Source organism: Manis javanica, chromosome 4 (genome assembly GCF_040802235.1).
Source record: "Manis javanica isolate MJ-LG chromosome 4, MJ_LKY, whole genome shotgun sequence".
In the NCBI taxonomy this organism is placed as follows: Eukaryota; Metazoa; Chordata; class Mammalia; order Pholidota; family Manidae; genus Manis; species Manis javanica.
This window is the reverse complement of record NC_133159.1, coordinates 137,605,997-137,630,239: the sequence shown is the minus strand read 5'-3', so window position 1 is coordinate 137,630,239 and position 24,243 is coordinate 137,605,997. Positions and strand designations below refer to the sequence as shown.

At 46.1% G+C, this 24,243-nt stretch overlaps 1 protein-coding gene across 13 annotated transcripts; it reads right to left on the bottom strand.

Moving 5' to 3' along the window:
- Positions 1–71: 71 nt before the first annotated feature.
- PROCA1 (protein interacting with cyclin A1) lies at positions 72–23,729 on the bottom strand. Of its 13 annotated transcripts, none has more exons than XM_037008434.2 (5): positions 23,256–23,718; positions 19,463–19,546; positions 2,426–2,561; positions 2,083–2,217; positions 72–1,993 (listed from the first exon to the last, which is right to left on the bottom strand). In XM_037008434.2, exons 1-5 carry the CDS (start codon positions 23,341–23,343, stop codon positions 1,339–1,341), a joined length of 1,098 nt encoding a protein of 365 aa, XP_036864329.2. In that variant the 5' UTR covers positions 23,344–23,718; the 3' UTR covers positions 72–1,338. The 13 variants fall into 13 exon arrangements, with proteins under 13 accessions (XP_036864329.2, XP_073091209.1, XP_073091207.1 ...); XM_073235108.1 differs by lacking the exon at positions 23,256–23,718 and adding an exon at positions 22,622–22,830; XM_073235106.1 differs by lacking the exon at positions 23,256–23,718 and adding an exon at positions 22,622–22,761 and having other exon boundaries at positions 19,463–19,689.
- Between the last annotated feature and the right edge of the window lie 514 nt (positions 23,730–24,243).

The window sequence follows — 24,243 nt, the reverse complement described above, 5'->3', positions numbered from 1 at the left end:
GGAGCTTTGAGGGCTCCGTCACTCCCTCTTCTAGGCTATCAAGAAGCGGTGATGCAGAAGAGCAGGCAGCTTCTGCATCAGGCTGCTGAGGGTCAGTGCCTGCCCCACTACTCAGCCCTGTGACTTTGAGCAAGATCCTATTGTCGCTAAGCCAGCTTTCTTACCTGGAAAATGGAGATAGTGATGCCTACCTCCTCAGGACAGCTGTGAGGGACAGAATGTTCCATGCTTGGCCCAGTGCTCAGGCCCCCTTAAGGCCTCAGTAAATATTAGCTCCTGTTAACACTCATACAGCCAGCCATCCCATGCCTACTAGTCTTCTCTGGTATATCGGAGAAAGGCCACAAGGAAATTTGGGTTTCTCAACTTGAATGCCTGCACCTTTCTCCCCACTTTTTGCTGGCTGTGCCTTGGTCTGTGACGGTCTATCTATGCAAGTCAAATGGACCTGCCCTTGGACGGGCCTCATGCTTACAGGCTTCTACACACAAGCACTGGACTGGGAAAGGGAGCTGGGACGTTGCAGGGGAGGCCAGCCCCCTGGGCCTGGTGCCTTAGCTGAGCCTCATTGCCTCTTCATGCTCTGGACTCCTAATCTCCCTGTGTTTCTTCACTCGGGCTTGGTCTCACATCTTTGCAAGTTGGTGCTCGGAGAGTGAGGCTGTCCCCCTCCCTTTCCCCTGCTTGAGGCTTAGCAGAGAAGTCAGTAAAGGTTCAAGCTTGGGGAGCTCCCCACCTTCCTTTTCTTCAAGATCTCTTTGGTCATTTGTTTGCAAAAGTTGGAGGAAGGGGCTGACCTGCCGGGAAGTCAGTTCTATTCCCTTTAGCACAAAAGGTCTAGAAGGGTCTAGCAGGAGCAGGGCCACACCAGCTGGGAAGATCATGTTACCTTTGGTGCCACCAGGACTTTCCCTAGGGCCCCTTAGAGGAGGCAAAGGCCAGGCACAGTGGTAGAGTGGGTTGAAAAGTTCAATTTATTAGGGCATCACTGCAGACAGTACTGCCTGCCCCCTAGTGGAATTCACACAAATCAGTCTCCCAGTGAACAGGATGCCTCCTTCCCACCTGACCCCAATGTGCTATTCTGCCCTGGGCCTAGGATGATCTAAGAAACAGGCTGTGCTCCTCACTACTCTCCCATTACCTTCCCTTGGACTTCCTCTTGAAAGATGGATTGCCCTTCAGAAACCCCTGCAGCCCCCTAGCCACCTGGCTCCAGCTGTGCCCAGAGCCCACCCCATCCCCCTAGAAACAGCCAGGTTGAAGGGAGACAGAACAGCAGCAGGGGATCAGCTATAGGCTTGATCCCTTTTATTCTTCACCCTGGTCACCCTGGCCTCAACTGAGATTGGGGTTTGATGCTGGGGGAGATTTCCTCTTGATGACTTTCTTGACTGGCAAGGCCTTCACCCCAGGCTTCTTGGCCTGGACTGTGTTCTCTTTCTTCCTGGGTGACAAAGACTCTACAACATCCTCGCTGGAGGGCTCCTCCCACCTGGGATCGCTGTAACTGTTCTCACTGTCCAGGTCTCTCCTACTGTCTGGGCTGGACTCTGACATCCCGGCCGACTCTCTTGGGCTTGTCAATCGACTCAAGTCTGGAGGCGAAGGTCCTGATTTAATTGGGCTTTTCTTCTTAGTCACCTTGTCCTTCTTGACTTTTTTCTTTAGCTTTACTTTCTCCTCCGTCTCCTTATCTTTCTCTTTTTCCTTTGTCTTCTTTACCTTCTTGATCACCCTGCTGCCCTGGGACTCCCCTCTGGGGCTCTCAGAGCGCCAGATAGTGATGGGAGCCACTAAATCAGAGGGAACTGAGACGGTGCTCATGCATATGTCAGTGGGTGTGGCAGCGGGCACCACCTGGGCTGGAATGGGAGGCTGGCTTGCTGCTTCCTCCTCTTCTTCCTCCTCCTCATTCAGGTCATCTGCCCCATAGTCATGGTGGAGTGGGTGGTGGATCACTGCCACAGAGATGGGCCTGTAGCCTTTGCACCTGGAAGGGAAGGGAACAGGAAAAGAGGTTGAGAGAAAGTTGGAGCCAGTGCCCCTGAGTGCCTCCCCTGTCAGCCTGCCAGCACTCACCAGCTGTACCAGAACCGCTCCACACATTCTTCCTCTGGGATGAGCCCAAAGCAAGGGGATTGGATGATGTTGAAACAGGGTGAGCCCACGTCTTGGGAGCTGCCGCTATTTGTCTTCTCTGAGCAGTCCATCAGCCTGCCACACAGGGGACTCAGCCTGGCTCCCACACCTCCAAGACTCCCCAGGGGCCCAGAACCAAGGAGCCTGAAGGACAGCAGGCTTCCACTGGGCCCAGCCCAGGCTGCCAAAAAACCTCCACCCCATTGCCCTTGGGGCAGAGTCAGGTTTACAAAAATGGGGCTGGGCTCTGGGCTTGGAGTCTCCCAAGGAGACGGGCCCTTACCTAGAGTCACAGTCACAGTGGCTGATCGAGTGCAGGTGCACATCGTGGTGGGCACAGTCCGAGGTGAAGGGGTGAAAGATGTGCCTGCTGCACTGCTTATGTTTCCAGCAGCACCTGTCAGCGTCGGTGGAGTCACCTAAGGTGTAGGGAGTCCATGTCACGGGGAGGCAGTGGCAGAGCACCTCCGGGTCTCCAGCTCAGTCCAAAGACTCCACCAAATTCACCCACCAGCCTCCCCACCTCCAGGTGTTTGTGCCTCAAGAGTAGTAACTCCAGGTCTCAGCACTGCCTTCCCCCAGCCCAGTGCAGACTGCCTGTCCCCCGCAGGCCCCCAGGCAGCTCTCACCAAGGTCCTCACCAGGTCCCCTCCCATACCTGTCCTGTGACACCTGCCTCTAGCCCTCCCCTGTCTTCTGTGGAAGGCTAGCCTGGGGCCTTCCACCAAGTCCTGTCTGCCTCTCACCCCCTGCTCGATGGGGTTGTTAGCTCCACAGGGTACCTCAGTAGGGGAAGGCCCTCTCGCTATGGCAGACTGGAGCTCCATTTCAGTCCCCAGTGATTAGAGCCAGCAGCAGCCTCTCTGTTCCTATGTCTACCCTGCACAAGCCCAAGAGGGCCACATCAGCCCCTCTCTGCCTCTGAAGCCACTCCAGCCCCAAGGACTGCTATGGTATGGAGGCCCAAGCCTAGAGAGCAGAGGCCTAACCCGCCACTCATCATGCTCCTTGGCTGCTTCTGCTGACTGGTCCTTTTCCCTCCTCTCCAAGCCCCTTCTCCCTTCCAACACCTTTCTCACTTCTCTTCCCTTTCCCACACTCTTGATTCCTTCCCTGCTCTGTACTCAGCAAGTTCCCATTCCCATCCATTCTCTCTTCCCCAATCCTGGGAGTCACAAATGAACAACCCACCCTTCTGTCCCTTGTAGGCAACAGATACCATGTCCCCTTTCCCAGGGAACAGGAGAAGCTACTGGGGTGAAATTTGGGATGGGAGAAAGCCTTCCCACTTCTGATGCTCACATCTGTGAGTATCCCAGCCTCAAGTCTGACCTGTCTGAGGCTCCAGTCTACCAATGGCTGACCCCGCAAGCCACCATCTAAAAGGTAAGCCCATGAAGTGACTCCATGTGCCCAAGGTCTCACCAGGGCTGAGAGGAAAAGGCAGTTTTCTGCAGGTCCCCCGGATTCTGGCTGCACCCACCCCGAGAGAAAGAAGGTGGACACTGATGAGTTCCATGGGAGCCTGGCATGGGGTGCTATGGCTGGCTGACTCCCTCCAAACAAGCAGGAGGAGTGCACCTTAAGTGCACTTGAAGATGAGGAGATAGGGCAGCTTGGTCTGAGCCTTGCCCTGCATTCCTCTCATCCAGACTGTGAGAGTCCTGGATCCTTCATACACCCTGACCCACTTGGCAGCCTCCCTTTCTGCTTCCTCTTCTCCCGTGTTCTTTCTCCATCCCAAGGAAAATAAGATACATAATTCAGGACCTTGGAACACCACCATCACCACTACGAGCTGGGTTTCTTCAGCACTGCTGAACTGGGGCAAAAAGCAGCACGTGGCAAGTACCCTGAACTTCAGTACCTGGACAAGCCTGGGTCCAAGTCTTGACTCTGTCACTTAGCTGGGTGACCTTGGGCAAATTACTTCTTGGAGCCTGATTTCCTTATACACAAAATAGGGACACCTTTTTCACAAGGTTGTTGGGAGGATTCAGTTCACATATGTTAAAGACATTTGTACACTACAAAGTACTATGCAAAGGGCGAATGAGCCAAGATGGCAGCATGAGTAGGGCAGCGGAAATCTCCCAAAACCATATATATTTTTGAAAATACAACAAATACAACTATTCCTAAAAGAGAGACCAGTGGATACAGTACAACAGCCAGGCGACATCTACATCTGCGAGAACCCAGCGCCTCATGAAGGGGGTAAGATACAAGCCATGGCCCAGCAGGACCCAAGCGGCCCCTGGCAGGAGGAAAGGAGTCAGAGCGGGGAGGGAGTGAAAGCCCAGGACTGCTAAACAACCAGCTCTAGTAATCTGCACCAGGAGTGCAGATGCACACTGCATGGTGTGCTGGATATTAGAGAAACGGAAGAGCAAAACCTGTGAGCGGGTCCCCGCAACCAGCTCCCCTGGGAAAAAATAAAAGCAAGTGCTTTTTGAAAGTCTTAAAGGGACAGGGGCCTCACAGCTGGATGGAAACGTCCTGGCACACTCAGCCCAGCAGGCTGGGAATCCTGAGGAACGTCAGGCGCCCCAGTCCCCTGGGTGGCAACGCAGCCCTAAAGCCCCTCATGGCAATAAGCAGCCTGCCAGTCATTCCCCTGGCTGGCGCAGCCCCCAACACATCGGCTCAGTAGCCAGAGAGCAGCCACACACACCCAAGATGGCAGTAGAGCAGCCGGGGAATGGCCGTGCGTGCCTGCGGCGGTGGCGGTGAGCAGCCTGCGAGCAGCCGTGCCCCCAGCAGACGCCCAGAATCTCCTCCTGTCACACAGCCGCCTGGACCAGACCCAAAGTCCGCTGCCAGCAGGCAGCTGCCCAGAAAAGGCAAAGGAAACAAGGGCAAGGTGCAAAGAGGTGCCACTCTCGCAGGAGAGCACACCTAGCATACCTGCCACTCCCTGTAGGGCTCTGAGCTACCGTGACAGTGACCCCACCCACGGCAGCATAGGGGATTAATCCGGAGGCTGCTCCAGGAGTGCAGGTAACCAACACAGGCAGTGGAGAAGGGCAAGGCATCCAGCAAGCAGGAAGGGGCTTTGTTCTCCCAGCTGACCCATGTTCTACCTGCCTACAGCTACCTCTATCACCATGAAAAGGCAGAAGAATTTGGTCCAGTCCAGAATTCCCCAGACAACCCCTGAGAGAGGGCCTGGGGAGATAGATTTAACCAATCTTCCTGAAAAAGAATTTAAAATAAAGGTCATAACCATGCTGATGGACCTGCAGAGAAATATGCAAGAGCTAAAGGAGCAAGTAGGGAGGGAGAATAGAGAAATAAAACAATCTCTGGAAGGACATAAGAGCAAACTGGATGAGGTGCAAGAGGCCGCTAATGGAACAGAAATCAGAGAACAGGAACACAGAGAAGCTGAGGCAGAGAGAGATAAAAGGATCTCCAGAAATGAAAGAATACTAAGAGAACTGTGTGACCAATCCAAACAGAACAATATTCGCATGAAAGGACTACCAGAAGAAGAAGAGAGAAAAAGAGGTAGAAAGTGTCTTTGAAGAAATAATTGCTGAAAAGTTCCCCAAACTGGGGGAGGAAATAATCTCTCTGACCATGGAAGCCCACAGAACTCCCAATAAAAAGGACCCAAGGAGGACAACAACAAGACACATAATAATAAAAATGGCAAAGAGGGGGGCAGAGCCAGGATGGCGGCGTGAGTAGAGCAGTGGAAATCTCCTCCCAAAAACACATAGAGCTATGAAAATATAACAAAGAAAAATCTTCCTAAAATAGAGACCACAGGACACAGGACAACATCCAGACCACATCCACACTTGCAAGAACCCAGCGCCTTGCGAAGGGGGTAAGATACAAGCCCCGGCCCGGCGGGACCCGAGCGCCCCTCCCCCCGGCTCCCGGCGGGTGGAAAGAAACCGGAGCGGTTTTTTTTTGGCGAGTGCTTTTTGGAAGCCTTAAAGGGACGGGCCCCCGTTACTAGGGAGGCAGGGTGGCGGGACCAGTGAGCAGGTGCCTGGGACCGGCGCCTGAGGACAAAGAATATCCTGCATTTCTCCCTGCGGGACCGGCGGGCGGGTGCCTGAGACCGGCGCCTGAAGACAGAGGAAATCACGCGTTTTTCCCCTTTTTTTTTTCTCTTTTTGGCGAGCGCTTTTTGGAAGCCTTAAAGGGATAGGGACCCCGGTGCTAGGGAGGCAGGGTGGCGGGACTGGTGAGCGGGTGCCTGGGACCGGCGCCTGAGGAGAAAGAATATCCCACGTTTTTCCCTGCAGGACCGGGGGTCGGGTGCCTGAGACCGGCACTTGAGGACAGAGGAAATCGTGCGTTTTTCCCCCTTTTTTTTTTTTCTCTTTTTTGCGAGTGCTTTTTGGAAGCCGAAAAGGGACAGGGACCCCGGTGCTAGGGAGGCAGGGCGGCGGGACTGGTGAGCGGGTGCCTGGGACCGGCGCCTGAGGACAAAGAATATTGTGCGTTTTTCCCTGTGGGACCGGTGGGCGGGTGCCTGAGACCGGCACCTGAGGACGGAGGAAATCGCGCGTTTTTCCCCTTTTTTTCTCTTTTTGGCGAGTGCTTTTTGGAAGCCTTAAAGGGACAGGGACCCCGGTGCTAGGGAGGCAGGGCGGCGGGACTGGTGAGTGGGTGCCTGGGACCAGCGCCTGAGGAAAAAGAATATCGAGCGTTCCTTCCCTGTGGGACCGGTGGGTGGGTGCTTTTTGGAAGCCTTGAAAGGACAGGGACCCTGGTGCTAAGGAGACAGGGCAGCAGGACCAGTGAGCGGCTGCCTGGGACCGGCACCTGAGGACAAAAAAAAAAAAAAAAAAAAATCGCATGTTTTTTCCTTTTTTTTTCTTTCTGTTCCCTCTCTCATTGTTGCTGTTGTTGTTTTGGTTTGGAGAGTGCTTTTTGGAAGTCTTAAAGGGGCAGGACAGGTCACATAGGCCAGAGGCAGGGAATCTGGGGATCTCTGGGCACTCTAACCCCCTGGGCAGCAGGGAGCACAGAGGCCCCTTATGGAGATAAATAGCCCCCCGGCCGCTCCCCCTCCAACGGGGCTCCACCATTTTGGAGGAACAGCCCCAGCCAGGCCAAGCCCACAGCAACAGCGGAGATAAACCCCAAAGCAACTGGGCAGGAAGCAGAAGCCCTGTCTGCACACAGCTGCCCAGCACAAGCCACTAGAGGTCGCTATTCTCCCAGGAAAAGGCCACAAACCAACAAGAAGGGAAGCTCTTCCAGCGGTCACTTGTACCAGCTCTGCAAACTATCTCTATCACCATGAAAAGGCAAAACTACAGGCAGACAAAGATCACAGAGACAACACCTGAGAGGGAGACAGACCTAACTAGTCCTCCTGAAAAAGAATTCAAAATAAAAATCATGAACATGCTGACAGAGATGCAGAGAAAAATGCAAGAGCAATGGGATGAGATGCAGAGAAAAATGCAAGAGCAGTGGGATGAGATGCAGAGAAAAATGCAAGAGCAGTGGGATGAGATGCAGAGAAAAATGCAAGAGCAGTGGGATGAAGTCCGGAAGGAGATCACAGATGTCAGGAAGGAGATCACAGAAGTGAAACAATCCCTGGAAGGATTTATAAGCAGAATGGATAAGATGCAAGAGGTCATTGAAGGAATAGAAGCCACAGAACAGGAACGTATAGAAGCTGACATAGAGAGAGATAAAAGGATCTCCAGGAATGAAACAACACTAAGAGAAATATGTGACCAATACAAAAGGAATAATATTCGTATTATAGGGATACCAGAAGAAGAAGAAAGAGGAAAAGGGATAGAAAGTCTCTTTGAAGAAATAATTGCTGAAAACTTCCCCAAACTGGGGGAGGAAATAATCGAACAGACCATGGAATTACACAGAACTCCCAACAGAAAGGATCCAAGGAGGACAACACCAAGACACATAGTAATTAAAATGGCAAGGATCAAGGACAAGGAAAGAGTTTTAAAGGCAGCTAGAGAGAAAAAGGTCACCTATAAAGGAAAACCCATCAGGCTAACATCAGACTTCTCGACAGAAACCCTATAGGCCAGAAGAGAATGGCATGATATACTTATTGCAATGAAACAGAAGGGCCTTGAACCAAGGATACTGTATGCAGCACGACTATCATTTAAATATGATGGCGGGATTAAACAATTCCCAGACAAGCAAAAGCTGAGGGAATTTGCTTCCCACAAACCACCTCTGCAGGGCATCCTACAGGGACTGCCCTAGATGGGAGCACCCCTAAAAAGAGCACAGAACAAAACACACAACATATGAAGAATGGAGGAGGAGGAATAAGAAGGGAGAGAAGAAAAGAATCTCCAGACAGTGTATATAACAGCTCAATAAGTGAGCTAAGTTAGGCAGTAAGATACTAAAGAAGCTAACCTTGAACCTTTGGTAACCACGAATCTAAAGCCTGCAATGGCAATAAGTACATATCTCTCAATAGTCACCCTAAATGTAAATGGACTTAATGCACCAATCAAAAGACATAGAGTAATAGAATGGATAAAAAAGCAAGACCCATCTATATGCTGCTTACAAGAAACTCACCTTAAACCCAAAGATAAGCATAGACTAAAAGTCAAGGGATGGAAAAACATATTTCAGGCAAACAACAGTGAGAAGAAAGCAGGGGTTGCCGTACTAATATCAGACAAAATAGACTTCAAAACAAAGAAAGTAACAAGAGATAAAGAAGGATACTACACAATGATAAAGGGCTCAGTCCAACAAGAGGATATAACCATTCTAAATATTTATGCACCCAATACAGGAGCACCAGCATATGTGAAGCAAATACTAACAGAACTAAAGAGGGAAATAGACTGCAATGCATTCATTGTAGGAGACTTCAACACACCACTCACCCCAAAGGATAGATCCACCGGGCAGAAAATAAGTAAAGACACACAGGCACTGAACAACACACTAGAACAGATGGACCTAATAGACATCTATAGAACTCTACATCCAAAAGCAACAGGATATACATTCTTCTCAAGTGCACATGGAACATTCTCCAGAATAGACCACATATTAGCTCACAAAAAGAGCCTCAGTAAATTTCAAAATATTGAAATTCTACCAACCAATTTTTCAGACCACAAAGGTATGAAAGTAGAAATAAATTCTACAAAGAAAACAAAAAGGCTCACAAACACATGGAGGCTTAACAACATGCTACTAAATAATCAATGGATCAATGAACAAATCAAAATAGAGATCAAGGAATATATAGAAACAAATGACAACAACAACACTAAGCCCCAACTTCTGTGGGATGCAGCAAAAGCAGTCTTAAGAGGAAAGTATATAGCAATTCAGGCACACTTGAAGAAGGAAGAACAATCCCAAATGAATAGTCTAACATCACAATTATTAAAACTGGAAAAAGAAGAACAAATGAGGCCTAAAGACAGCAGAAGGAGGGACATAATAAAGAACAGAGAAGAAATAAACAAAATTGAGAAGAATAAAACAATAGCAAAAATCAACGAAACCAAGAGCTGGTTCTTCGAGAAAATAAACAAAATAGATAAGCCTCTAGCCCAACTTATTAAGAGAAAAAGAGAGTCAACACAAATCAACATAATCAGAAATGAGAATGGAAAAATCACGACAGACTCCACAGAAATACAAAGAATTATTAAAGACTACTATGAAAACCTATATGCCAACAAGCTGGAAAACCTAGAAGAAATGGACAACTTCCTAGAAAAATACAACCTCCCAAGACTGACCAAGGAAGAAACACAAAAGTTAAACAAACCAATTACGAGCAAAGAAATTGAAACAGTAATCAAAAAACTACCCAAGAACAAAACCCCGGGGCTGGACGGATTTACCTCGGAATTTTATCAGACACACAGAGAAGACATAATACCCATTCTCCTTAAAGTGTTCCACAAAATAGAAGAAGAGGGAATACTCCCAAACTCATTCTATGAGGCCAACATCACCCTAATACCAAAACCAGGCAAAGACCCCACCAATAAAGAAAATTACAGACCAATATCCCTGATGAATGTAGATGCAAAAATACTCAATAAAATATTAGCAAACAGAATTCAACAGTTTATCAAAAGGATCATACACCATGACCAAGTGGGGTTCATCCCAGGGATGCAAGGATGGTACAACATTCGAAAATCCATCAACATCATCCACCACATCAACAAAAAGAAAGACAAAAACCACATGATCATCTCCATAAATGCTGAAAAAGCGTTCGACAAAATTCAACATCCATTCATGATAAAAACTCTCAGCAAAATGGGAATAGAGGGCAAGTACCTCAACATAATAAAGGCCATATATGATAAACCCACAGCCAGCATTATACTGAACAGCGAGAAGCTGAAAGCATTTCCTCTGAGATCGGGAACCAGACAGGGATGCCCACTCTCCCCACTGTTATTTAACCTAGTACTGGAGGTCCTTGCCACGGCAATCAGACAAAACAAAGAAATACAAGGAATCCAGATTGGTAAAGAAGAAGTTAAACTGTCACTATTTGCAGATGATATTGTACTGTACATAAAAAACCCTAAAGACTCCACTCCAAAACTACTCGAACTGATATCGGAATACAGCAAAGTTGCAGGATACAAAATTAACACACAGAAATCTGTAGCTTTCCTATACACTAACAACGAATCAATAGAAAGAGAAATCAGGAAAACAATTCCATTCACCATTGCATCAAAAAGAATAAAATACCTAGGAATAAACCTAACCAAAGAAGTGAAAGACTTATACTCTGAAAACTACAAGTCACTCTTAAGAGAAATTAAAGGGGACACTAATAAATGGAAACTCATCCCATGCTCATGGCTAGGAAGAATTAATATCGTCAAAATGGCCATCCTGCCCAAAGCAATATACAGATTTGATGCAATCCCTCTCAAATTACCAGCAACATTCTTCAATGAATTGGAACAAATAATTCAAAAATTCATATGGAAACACCAAAGACCCCGAATAGCCAAAGCAATCCTGAAAAAGAAGAATAAAGTAGGGGGGGTCACACTCCCCAACTTCAAGCTCTACTACAAAGCCATAGTAATCAAGACAATTTGGTACTGGCACAAGAACAGAGCCACAGACCAGTGGAACAGATTAGAGACCCCAGAAATTAACCCAAACATATATGGTCAATTAATATTTGATAAAGGAGCCATGGACATACAATGGCAAAATGACAGTCTCTTCAACAGATGGTGCTGGCAAAACTGGACAGCTACATGTAGGAGAATGAAACTGGACCATTGTCTAACCCCATATACAAAGGTAAACTCAAAATGGATCAAAGACCTGAATGTAGGTCATGAAACCATTAAACTCTTGGAAAAAAACATAGGCAAAAACCTCTTAGACATAAACATGAGTGATCTCTTCTTGAACATATCTCCCCGGGCAAGGAAAACAACAGCAAAAATGAGCAAGTGTGACTACATTAAGCTGAAAAGCTTCTGTACAGCGAAAGACACCATCAATAGAACAAAAAGGAACCCTACAGTATGGGAGAATATATTTGAAAATGACAGATCCGATAAAGGCTTGACATCCAGAATATATAAAGAGCTCACACGCCTCAACAAACAAAAAACAAATAACCCAATTAAAAAATGGGCAAAGCAACTGAACAGACAGTTCTCCAAAAAAGAAATACAGATGGCCAAGAGACACATGAAAAGATGCTCCACATCGCTAATTATCAGAGAAATGCAAATTAAAACTACAATGAGGTATCACCTCACACCAGTAAGGATAGCTGCCATCCAAAAGACAAACAACAACAAATGTTGGCGAGGCTGTGGAGAAAGGGGAACCCTCCTACACTGCTGGTGGGAATGTAAATTAGTTCAACCATTGTGGAAAGCAGTATGGAGGTGCATCAAAATGCTCAAAACAGACCTACCATTTGACCCAGGAATTCCACTCCTAGGAATTTACCCTAAGAACGCAGCAATCAAGTTTGAGAAAGACAGATGCACTCCTATGTTTATCGCAGCACTATTTACAATAGCCAAGAATTGGAAGCAACCTAAATGTCCATTGTAGATGAATGGATAAAGAAGATGTGGTACATATACACAATGGAATACTACTCAGCCATAAGAAGTGGAAAAATCCAACCATTTGCAGCAACATGGATGGAGCTGGAGAGTATTATGCTCAGTGAAATAAGCCAAGCAGAGAAAGAGAAATACCAAATGATTTCACTCATCTGAGGAGTATAGGAACAAAGGAAAAACTGAAGGAACAAAACAGCAGTGGAATTACAGAACCCAAAATGGACTAACAGGTACCAAAGGGAAAGGAACTGGGGAGGATGGGTGGGCAGGGAGGGATAAGGGGGGGGAAGAAGAAGGGGGGTATTAAGATTAGCATGCATGGGGGGGAGGGAGAAAGGGGAGGGTGGACTGCACAACACAGAGAGGACAAGTAGTGACTCTACAACATTTTGCTAAACTGATGGACAGTAACCGTAATGTGGTTGTTAGGGGGGACCTGATATAGGGGAGAGCATAGTAAACATAGTATTCTTCATGTAAGTGTAGATTAAAAATTAAAAAAAAAAAAAAAAAGAAAGAAAGAAAGAAAAGGGGGATTACTCCTTAACAGGATAAAACTATTGGTAAATCAAAGATCAACGCATGCTTTAAATATCCTTAATGTTGATCACTTAAAGGGTGTCAGATGATCAGCTATGGAGGTACTCTTTTCTGATAATATTCCTTTCTCTTAATTAAAAAAAAAAAAAGCAGTTACTGTGTGCTGACCTCCAATGAGTTCTACACAGTGTATAGAGGGCATGTCAAAGTGTGGGCAAAGGGTCTGTTTGTTTCTATGCAGAAGATCAAGGCCTAGCTTGGATACCAAGAAAATGAACTAAGATACGATATGAGGAGGAGCTTCCGGCATCAGCACTCTCTGGAGGACTTGTGCCGGGGGATGATCATCAAAAAGCCTCCACAGGGATCCGGACGATGCTGCGGTTGTGGCTGCATCCAGCCCACCGTCTCCTGGACTTGCCATAGGAATGATGAGGGAGATGTCTAGGCTGGCATGTGCAAACAGTGAGACAACGAATTTGACCGGATCTGTACTGTTGGAACTCAACCAGGAGTTGGGAGGGGTGCAAGTTGTAGCACTCCAAAATCTCATGACTATAGACTATCTATGGTTAAAAGAACATATAGGATGTGAACAGATCCCAGAAATGGGCTGCTTTAATTTGTCTGATGGTTCAAGTACAGTTGGACAATATTCATCATATCATAGATAAATTTTCACAAATGCCTAGGGTGCCTAAATGGTTTTCTTGGCTTCACTGGAGATGGATGGTAATTATAGCTTTGCTTTGTTTATGTCACCGTATTCCTATTATGTTAATATGTGTGTGCAAATTAGTTAGTAGTTTAAAACCTATACATACTTAAGGTACTCTGCAAGAAGATATGTCAAAGAAATAATCAATCCTCCCATGTTTCCTTCATGTGCTACATCTATAGCTTTTCTTCTTCCTTCCTAATTACAACCCTTAAATAGAATTCGTGCCTCATATCAAATTTACCGAGTATCATAATTCCTCCAGGTTGTAAAGATACCTCGAGACAAGTGCTGGGCATAGAAGCCACAGGGCATAAATCTGCAAAGAAGTAAAAGGCTAACCTTTGCAAACAATATGGCTTCTCTCTCACTTACCAACTTTACATTTCCCTGTATGGCCCCGGAAGATGACTGGTTAGCCAGAGACGGGTAAGATTCCTCAAGGGAGGAACAACCTAAGACAGGCACAGTCGCAGGGGGGCCATCAGGTGAGAATTTGGGGATCAACAGAGGTGAGGCTCAGAACCTCACCCCCCCTGCTTTGAGAGAAATCTTCTGCATCCGTGGATGTCTTGCTGCCCTTGTCTAGCCTGGATTAATACTTAGTCCATAGGCACACACCTGATCATCTGATCATCTACATTTGCCTTCTTACAGCACTAAACTATGTTTTCTACCTTTATCTTGTATCTACCTACCACTTCAGCATTTTATTAAAAATAAAAATAATAATAATAATAGGAGAAATGTGGGATCAACATATAAATCAAGTACAAAAATCAAACGAATATTCATATTTGACCTGATTGTTTATAGGTCATAATGCATGATCAAAACCAAAAGTTTCTGTGATGAATGCCCTTGTACTGTTCACCATGTAAGAACTTGTTCGTTATGCTTCAGAAGATTGGAGACTGACGAGAATTAGGCTTGAGATGGATTAATGATTGTACATTGAGCATTGACCCCCCTATACTGAATTTTATTGTTGTTAACAACCATTTGATCAATAAATATGAGAGATGCCCTCTCAAAAAAAAAAAATGGCAAAGATCAAGGACAAGGACAGAGTATTAAAGGCAGCCAGAGAGAGAAAAAAGGTCACCTACAAAGGAAAACCCATCAGGCTATTATCAGATTTCTCAACAGAAATCTTACAGGCCAGAAGAGAATGGCGTGATATATTTAATTCAATGAAACAGAAGTGCCTTGAACCAAGAATACTGTATCCAGCATGATTATCATTTAAATATGAAGGAGGGATTAAACAATTTCCAGACAAGCAAAAGTTGAGGGAATTTGCCTCCCACAAACCACCTCTATAGGGTATTTTAAAGGGACTGCTCTAGATGGAAGCACTCCTAAAGCTAAATAGATGTCACCAGAGAAAATAAAATCACAGCAAAGAAAGCAGACCAACTAAATACTAACTAAAGATAAAAAATAAAAACTACTCACAAAAGCAGTCAAAGGAAACATGAAAGAGTACAGAATAAACCACCTAACATATAAAGAATGTAGGAGGAGGAATAAGAAGGGAGAGAAATAATCATCAGACTGTGTTTATAAAAGCTTAAGAGAGTAAAGTGAGACACAGTTAAATAGTAAGAAAGCTACCCTTGAACCTTTGGTAACCATGAATCTAAAGCCTGCAGTGGCAATAAGTATGTATCTTTCAATAATCACGCTAAATGTAAATGGACTGAATGCACCAATCAAAAGACACACTAACAGAATGGATAAAAAAGCAAGACCCATCTATATGCTGCTTACAAGAGACTCACCTTAAACCCAAAGACATACACAGACTAAAGTCAAGGGATGGAAAAAGATATTTCATGCAAACAATAGGGAGAAAAAACCAGGTGTTGCAGTACTAGTATCAGACAAAATAGACTTCAAAACAAAGAAAGTAACGAGATAAAGAAGGACATGACATAATGATAAAGGTCTCAGTCCAACAAGAGGATATAACCATTATAAATATATATGCACCCACTACAGGAGCACCAACATATGTGAAACAAATACTAACAGAATTAAAGGAGGAAATAGAATGCAATGCATTCGTTCTAGGAGACTTCAACACACCACTTACTCCAAAGGACAGATCCACCAGACAGAAAGTAAGTAAGGACACAGAGGCACTGAACAACACACTAGAACAGACACACTAGACATTTACAGAACTCTACACCCAAAAGCAACAGGATACACATTCTTCTCAAGTGCACATGGAACATTTTCCCGAATAGATCACATACTAGGCCACAAAAAGAGCCTCAGTAATTTCAAAAAGATTGAAATTCTACCAACCAACTTCTCAGACCACAAAGGCATAAAACTAGAAATAAACTGTACAAAGAAAACAAAAAGGCTCACAAACACATGGAGGCTTAACAACATGCTCCTAAATAATCAATGGATCAATGACCAAATTAAAACAGAGATCAAGCAATATATGGAGACAAATGACAACAACAGCATAAAGCCCCAACTTCTGTGGGACACAGTGAAGGCAGTTCTAAGAGGAAAGTATATAGCAATCCAGGCCTATATAAAGAAGGAAGAACAATCCCAAATGAATAGTCTAAAGTCACAATTATTGAAACTGGAAAAAGAACAACAAATGAGGCCCAAAGTCAGCAGAAGGAGGGACATAATAAAGATCAGAGAAGAAATAAATAAAATTGAGAAGAATAAAACAATAGAAAAAATCAATGAAACCAAGAGCTGGTTCTTTGAAAAACTAAACAAAATAGATAAGCCCCTAGCCAGACTTATTAAGAGAAAAAGAATCTACACACATCAACAGAATCAGAATTGAGAAAGGAAAAATCACAATGGACCCCACAGAAATACAAAGAATCATTAGAGAATACTATGAAAAGCTATATGCTAACAACTTGGAAAACCTAGGAGAAATGGACAACTACCTAGAAAAATATAACCTTCCAAGACTGACCAAGGAAGAAACAGAAAATCTAAACAGACCAATTACCAGCAAAGATATTGAACTGGTAATCAAAAAACTACCCAAGATCAAAACCCCTCAGCCAGACAGATTCACTGCTGAATTTTATCAGACATACAGAGAAGACGTAATACTCATTCTCCTTAAAGTTTTCCAAAAAACAGAAGAGGAGGGAATACTTCCAGACTCATTCTATGAAGCCAGCATCACTCTTATATCAAAACCAGGCAAAGACCACACCAAAAAGGAAAATTAGAGACCAATATCCCTGATAAACACAAATGAAAAAATACTCAACAAAATATTAGCAAACCAAATTCAAAAATACATGAAGAGGATCATCCACCATGATCAAGTGGGATTCATCTCAGGGATGCAAGGATGGTATAACATTCGAAAATCCATCAACATCATCCACCACATCAACAAAAAGGACAGAAACCACATGATCATTTCCATAGATGCTGAAAAAGCATTCAACAAAATTCAACATCCATTCATGATAAAAACAAAATGGGTATAGAGGGCAAGTACCTCAACATAATAAAGGCCATATATGACAAACCCACAGCCAACATCATACTTAACAGTGAGAAGCTGAAAGCTTTTCCTGTAAGATCGGGACCAAGACAGGGATGCCCACTCTCCCCACTGTTATTCAACATAGTACGGGAGGTCCTAGCCACAGCAATTAGACAAAACAAAGACATACAAAGCAACCAGATTGGTAAAGAAGAAGTCAAACTGTCACTATTTGCAGATGACATAATATTGTACATAAAAAACCCTAAAGACTCCACTCCAAAACTACTAGAACTGATACCGGAATAGAGCAAAATTGCAGGATACAAAATTAATACACAAATCTGTTGCATCCCTATACACTAATGATGAACTAACAGAAAGAGAAATCAGGAAAACAATTATATCCACAATTGCATCAAAAAGAATAAAATACCTAGGGATAAACCTAACCAAGGAAGTGAAAGACCTATACCTGAAAACTACAAGACACTCTTAAGAGAAATTAAAGAGGACACTAACAAATGGAAACCCATCCCATGCTCTTGACTAGGAAGAATTTATATTGTCAAAATGGCCATCCTGCCCAAAGCAATCTACAGATTCAATGCAATCCCTATCAAATTACCAATAGCATTCTTCAATGAACTGGAACAAATAGTTCAAAAATTAATATGGAAACACCAAAGACCCCGAATAGCCAAAGCAATCCTGACAAGGAAGAATAAAGTGGGGGAATCTATCTCCCCAACTTCAAGCTCTACTACAAAGCCACAGTAATCAAGACAATTTGGTACTGGCACAAGAACAGAGCCACAGACCAATGGAACAGAATAGAGACTCCAGACATTAGCCCAAACATATATGGTCAATTAATATACGATAAAGGAGCCATGGACATACAATGGGGAAATGACAGTCTCTTCAACAGATGGTGCTGGCAAAACTGGACAGCTACATGCAAGAGAATGTATCTGGATCACTGTCTAACCCCATACACAAAAGTAATTTCAAAATGGATCAAAGACCTGAATGTAAGTCATGAAACCATAAAACTCCTAGAAAAAAACATAGGCAAAAATCTCTTGGACATAAATATGAGCAACTTCTTCATGAATATATCTCCCCGGGCAAGGGAAAACAAAAGCAAAAATGAACAAGTGGGACTATATCAAGCTGAAAAGCTTCTGTACAGCAAAGGACACCATCAATAGAACAAAAAGGTATCCTACAGTATGGGAGAATATATTCATAAATGACAGATCCAATAAAGGGTTGACATCCAAAATATATAAAGAGCTCATGCACCTCAACAAACAAAAAGTAAATAATCCAATTGAAAAATGGGCAGAGGAGCTGAACAGACAGTTCTCCAAAGAAGAAATTCAGATGGCCAAAAGGCACATGAAAAGATGTTCTACATCACTAGTCATCAGAGAAATGCAAATTAAAACCACAATGAGCTATCACATCACACCAGTGAGGATGGCCACCATCCAAAAGACAGACAACAACAAATGTAGGTGAGGTTGTGGAGAAAGGGGAACCCTCCTACACTGCTGGTGGGAATGTAAATTAGTTCACCCATTGTGGAAAGCAGTATGGAGGTTCCTCAAAAAGCTCAAAATAGAAATACCATTTGACCCAGGAATTCCACTTCTAGGAATTTACCCTAAGAATACAGCAGCCCAGTTTGAAAAAGAGAAATGTACCCTTATGTTTATCGCAGTACTTTTTACAATAGCCAAGAAATGGAAGCAACCTAAGTGTCCATCAGTAGATGAATGGATAAAAGAAGATGTGGTACATATACACAATGGAATATTATTCAGCCCTAAGAAGAAAACAAATCCTACCATTTGCGGCAACATGGATGGGGCTGGAGGGTATTATGCTCAGTGAAGTGGGCCAGGCAGAGAAAGACAAGTACCAAATGATTTCACTCATATGTGGAGTATGAGAACAAAGAAAAATATGAAGGAACAAAACAGCAGCATAATCACAGAACCCAAGAATTGACTAACAGTTACCAAAGGGAAAGGGACTGAGGAGGATGGGTGGGAAGGGAGGGATAAGGGGGGTGGAGAAAGGGGGCATTATGATTAGCATGTATAATGTGGGTGTGGGCACGGGGAGGGCTGCCAGCATGAAGAGGACAGGTTGATTCTACAGCATCTTACTACACTGATGGACAGTGACTGCAATGGGGTATATGGAGGGAACTTGGTGATGGGGGGATTCAAGTAAACATAATGTTCCTCATGTAATTGTAGATTAATGATACCAAAAATAAAAATGTACTATGCAAAGAAAAGGGGTCACTGTGGCCCCCAGGAGGGCCCTCTCTGTCTCACATGAATAGGGGATAGGGTGGCGGTAGGGCAGCTGGGTTAACCCCTTCAAGGGTTGACACCTCCTGCCTACAACCAAGTGTCAGCTTTCCACAGTGAGGGTGGCAGGGACCCCTGGGCCCAGAGATCCAGGACTCACCTTCAGAGAAGGTCGATGCATCAGTGCTACATGCCACACCAGTCAGCAGATGGCCTCCCTCCCAGCTGGGTAACCTGCTTACATCTGCGAGAGAGCAGAGTGGCAGCATCCGCAGCCCCTCTATTCAGTCATCAGACATTTCCTGAGAAGCTCCAGGGATCAGGCCCCAGCTGCCTCCAGAGATGAGAGATTTAAAAACCAACACAACAGTCTCTGCTCTCAATGGGCTGGGATAAAGGGTGAGGGGAAGTACACGGGATGTATGAGCAACAGCTGATGACAGCAATGTGATACAGACACTGGGGGTGGGCAGATGGTGGGTAGGAAGGCCGTGGGAACACAGAACTAGGACACCACTGAGAACGGGGGGTGGGGAATGGGAAATAGTATTTGGAAGAAACATAATAGGAGCTGAACCTAGAGAACTGAATAGGAACCAGACTCTGAACAAGAAGGGACAGTTTCAGGAATTGTGTCAGGGTGTGTGAAGCCTGGCCAAAGGGTGCCCAGAGCAGAACAACTGGGACAGCAGCTCCATCAGCAGCCACACAGTAGAGTCTGCCACTTTTCTTCCCACAATTAGCTTTGCCATTTGGGGCTTCCAAGCAGAGTCCTGCTTAAGGAAGGGAAGCAATTGCTTGGGGACATAAGCTGGGCCTTCAGTGGCACTTGGTCATCCTTCTACAGGTCCTTGATCAGCTCCTGTTCTCCACAGCATGGTATGAATGAATGGACTCCAAGCACTTTGCTGGTAACTCCTACCCTGCTGCTATTCCTCTTAGCAAATCATTTCACCAGCATGATCTGTGGCTGCTCCTACCTTCATCAACTCTCCTCCTGCCTGGGGAAGTGTCCGTCCTTCCCCTGACCACAGCACCTGAACTCTAGGTCTCAGTCAGAATTTTCACAACCTCCCGTTTTTTTTTTCCCCTGCAGTCTATGGACATCTTTAAAACAAAACATTCTATGAACTCTGCTTTTCCCTCGACCACTGCATATCCCACCTCTCTTACTTTTCAGTCTAATTCACTCATTCATTTAACAGATGTATTGGATAGCTTCTCTAGACACCAGGGAAGGAGGCCCAGTCCCTACCTTCAGTGAGCTCAGAGTCTCCACCTCTCCCTCCTACTCCAGCCACTGCAATGTGGCAGCCACCAGGACCCGTCTATCAGAAGAGTCTAGGCAAAGGCCACCAAGGACTTCTGAAAAGCCAAACCTGGTGGCCTTTTCATTTCATTTCACTTGACCCTGTTGACCGATAGCCTCTTTCTTCTTCAAACTCTGTTCCTTTGACTCCCATGTCAGACATCTCTCGTCTCATCTTTTCCTTCTCTGACTAGCTCTTTAGTTCTTTCCTAACAGCTTTACTGTCTCTTCTTCCTCTGCTGCACCCCATAAATTGATTACTAGAGTTCTCTCTTTGGCTTCTTTCTCAGAAGATTCTACAGGCTTGTCTTGGATAATGTCAGCCACTTCATGGTTTCAACATCCCCCAATGAAATGACTTAAATCTGGATTTCCAAGCCAGACTGCTTTCGTGAGCACACAGCTAGTATCCTCTTGGATATTCCCCAAATCCTAGACCAGCATGTTCCACAGAAACCTATCATCTTCTCCCTGCCCTCCACAAACCCCCTCCTCCTGTAATCTCCCATCTCAGAGAACATCAGACACCTCAGCTGGAAAATGAAGGACTATCCCTTACTTTACACCAACTTGATGACCAAGTCTTGGCATCCTTACCTGCCCGAGTCTGCCTGTGTTGGTTCAGACCTTCGTTGTCTCTAACGGAGACAGCTGCAGTAGCCTCCTGCCTGGCCTCCGGCCTCCTGCCTCATTACGCTCATACCGTCCTCACAATGCAGCCAAACTGGGTTTTCTAGATTGTTAACTGGCCCACTATGTTCCTCCTCTTCAACAGGCTTCAGGATGAGGTGCAAACTCCTTATCATGACATAACTGGCCCCTCAGGACCCAGGCCCCAGTTCCCTCCTTAGTTCTCACTTCCTCTTACCCATCCTTCTCTCCTTCCACTCCTCCCCTTTTCCGTTCCTCCTCTCCTGCCTCTCATTCCCCAGAAACACCTGGTCATCTTGGGAGGAACAATGATATCCAAGTAGAACTGGTTACACATGTCTTGTTCCCCTTTTCCCAGCCATAGTACTTCATGTGTTTACTTGATAGGAATTTGGGAAAAGGCCCATTTTCATCTGCCTCTGTATCTACAGATCCTGGGATGTGCAAAGTGCTCAGTAAATGTTGGTTGGTTGAATGAATGCATGAGTAGAACAAAATAATCCCCCTATTGGAACCATAAAGCAACAATGGCACTGCAGATTCTACCCGGGGTTCAGGCCTAGGGACTTTTCTAAGGAAAGATATTGACCCAGGATGAGCATCTTCCCAATGTCAGGCATGGTGCCAGGCTTTTAAAATATGTCATTCTAAATCTTCACCACAACCCACTCTACAGATGGAGACAGATTTGTGATAAGTAATTTGTCCAAAGACACAAGTTATCTAATAGGTGGCAGAAGTAGATCACGGAGTTCAAACCCAGTCTTCCTGGCTCCATAGCCTGTGCTCTTTCAGCCCTGTTTACTTGGGGATCCTATCTAAACTTGTCTTGCCAGCTATCACTTCCTACTTTACCTGCTTTTCAATTCTAACACAACCAATTCCTCATCCTCTGGTTCTACTCAATCCTGACTTCACAGCCTTCCTTATCCAACCTGGACCCTGAAGTCAGGCCAGAGGGCCTGAGTCAGAGTCAGGATTCAAATTCTGCTTTATCTGACTCCACTGTTCTTGCTCTCTCTAGAGTCACCATGAGAGGGGCTTGTATGCAGGGTCCACTGATTAACACTCCCCAAAGCCCCAAGAAGCCTTGACAGTCATAACTCTGTTCACCAAGGGGAGGGATTTAGTAACTCTACTCAGATATGAGGAAGGCAGTCTGCTCTCTAGTTTCAGACAGAATGAGAGCTCCAACTGACCAGCTGTCCAGAGCTCCTGCAGCAGAAATGATTAAGTTTGAATATAAGGGGCACTTCATAATGACTGAGAAGAGAAGGAGCTTGAAAGGAAGGAGACGGCTTGTGGTCTCTCTTCTTATAGGACATAAATCGGGGCACAGGAACCTCACTCAGAACTCACAGGTGATGCTCATTTGCAAAGAATTCTGCCAGTCCTGTGGGCCAAGGAGCTTCCACTGCCCTTGCGGTACAAGGGATAGGGTTCCGGGTTGGGCACCAAAGCAGCTGAACGGGAGCGGAGGAGTTAGTGGGGGAGGGAGGGGAAAAAGGAAGGGAGGGAGTAACCAAGGAAGGGAATAAGGGGAGAGTAGGGAGCAAGGCAGGGCAGTGTGCACGCGTCTCCTTGGAAATACCGCCCGGCCTCGCCCATATCTAGAGGCGATTGTGATGTCACTCGTGGAACTTCCTGACTCCTTCCTGCCCTCCGAGTAAATGGAACCAACCTCCCAAGCCCCGATGACTGGGTGGGTGCTGGACCTTGGGCGGCGGCCCGGGCCCCCCGCTGCCGCACAGCGATGCTTCCAGTTCTAGAGCCAGGAGTTGGCACCTCTGGCTCAGCAGGACTGCCCCAGCCGTCCCAGGCGCCAGTCCTCAATCATTGGTCCACGGCTCGGCGGGAGCCCGCCCCTAGGCCCTAACTCCGCCCCAGCCCAGCCCTCGGCCCCGCCTCCCCCGTCAAGTCTTCGGGGAGGCCAGCCCCGGTGCCACGCCCCCAGCTCGAAGCACGCCCTTAATTTGCCCAGCTCCCTTCTTACCGCTGCTATTTTCCTCCCAGGTGTTGGCATTGTCTTCAGTCTTTTCCTTAGTCCACCTTTGAATACTCATTGTCGTCCTGACCCACATCGTCCTAAGCCCGTTGGTCTCTACAAGCCTATTTGTTGCAAAAGTCCAACCCTGAACCTCAACTTGGCCGAACCAACCGCAAACCCAGTCTCAGCTCTGCCCTAGCTCAGGCCTTAACTCCGCCTCATGCTTGCCCAAACCCTTCACCCCCAGCCCCTCCCTCTCTAGGCTACTTTGTCTTCTCAGCCCAAGTCTAAACTTCAGCCGCGCTCTTCATCCGAGGTTTCCCAGTTCCTTCTTGGTTCCTCTTTGTCCCAGCAGGACACCTTTAAACCTTAGTACCTCCCCTTTCTCTCTAAACCTTAGCTCGGCCGCTCAGGCCCAGCCCTCAGACCCCTCCCTAGTTCCTCTCCAAACCTTACCCCCAGCTCCCACACATCCCACCCCGCCGAGTCCAGGCCCGCCCCCAGCCCCATTTGAGCCCCGCCCAGGGCATTCTCTCAAGCTCACGCCTGGGCCCGGGCCCCTCCCTACCTTTCGGAACCCCTCGCGCCTGTTAGCCCCGCCCCCAATCAGGGCGGACGGTACCGCTTCGAGCTCCCCCGCCACGCCCCCGCCTTCTCAGCGTTTCTTAGGTCCCACCAGGTTTGGTTGGGGGCCGGGTTCCCTGTCTACCCACAGGCCTCTTTGCAAGAGGCAGGGGCCTAGCTCTCGGATGAGGACAAGCTGTCGACACCTCCCAACGTTCCCTCCAAGCCCCCATGGGGCGCCCTGCCCCAGGGAAAATACCGCCCAACAAAGATGTCGACATACAGCCAGAATCTTAGATACGCTTCACCCAAAGAGTTATTATAATACATCTTTTTTTTTAAGAGGGAAAAGTGTTTAATATTTTTTTCAATTTAATTCATTATGTTTCAAAATGTCAAAAGATGCTATTCATAATTTTAAGTTTGTATT

What these genes read in the sequence shown, in the direction of transcription:
- PROCA1 (XM_037008431.2), bottom strand. Translation starts at nt 23,285, where the DNA reads ATGCCAACACCTGGGAGGAAAATAGCAGCG. An exon ending in CTGGGAGGAAAATAGCAGCG is followed by an intron (nt 2,562 to 23,255) that starts GTAAGAAGGGAG and finishes CCTACACCTTAG; the next exon opens with GTGACTCCACCGACGCTGAC. An exon ending in GAGCGGTTCTGGTACAGCTG is followed by an intron (nt 1,994 to 2,082) that starts GTGAGTGCTGGC and finishes CTTCCCTTCCAG; the next exon opens with GTGCAAAGGCTACAGGCCCA.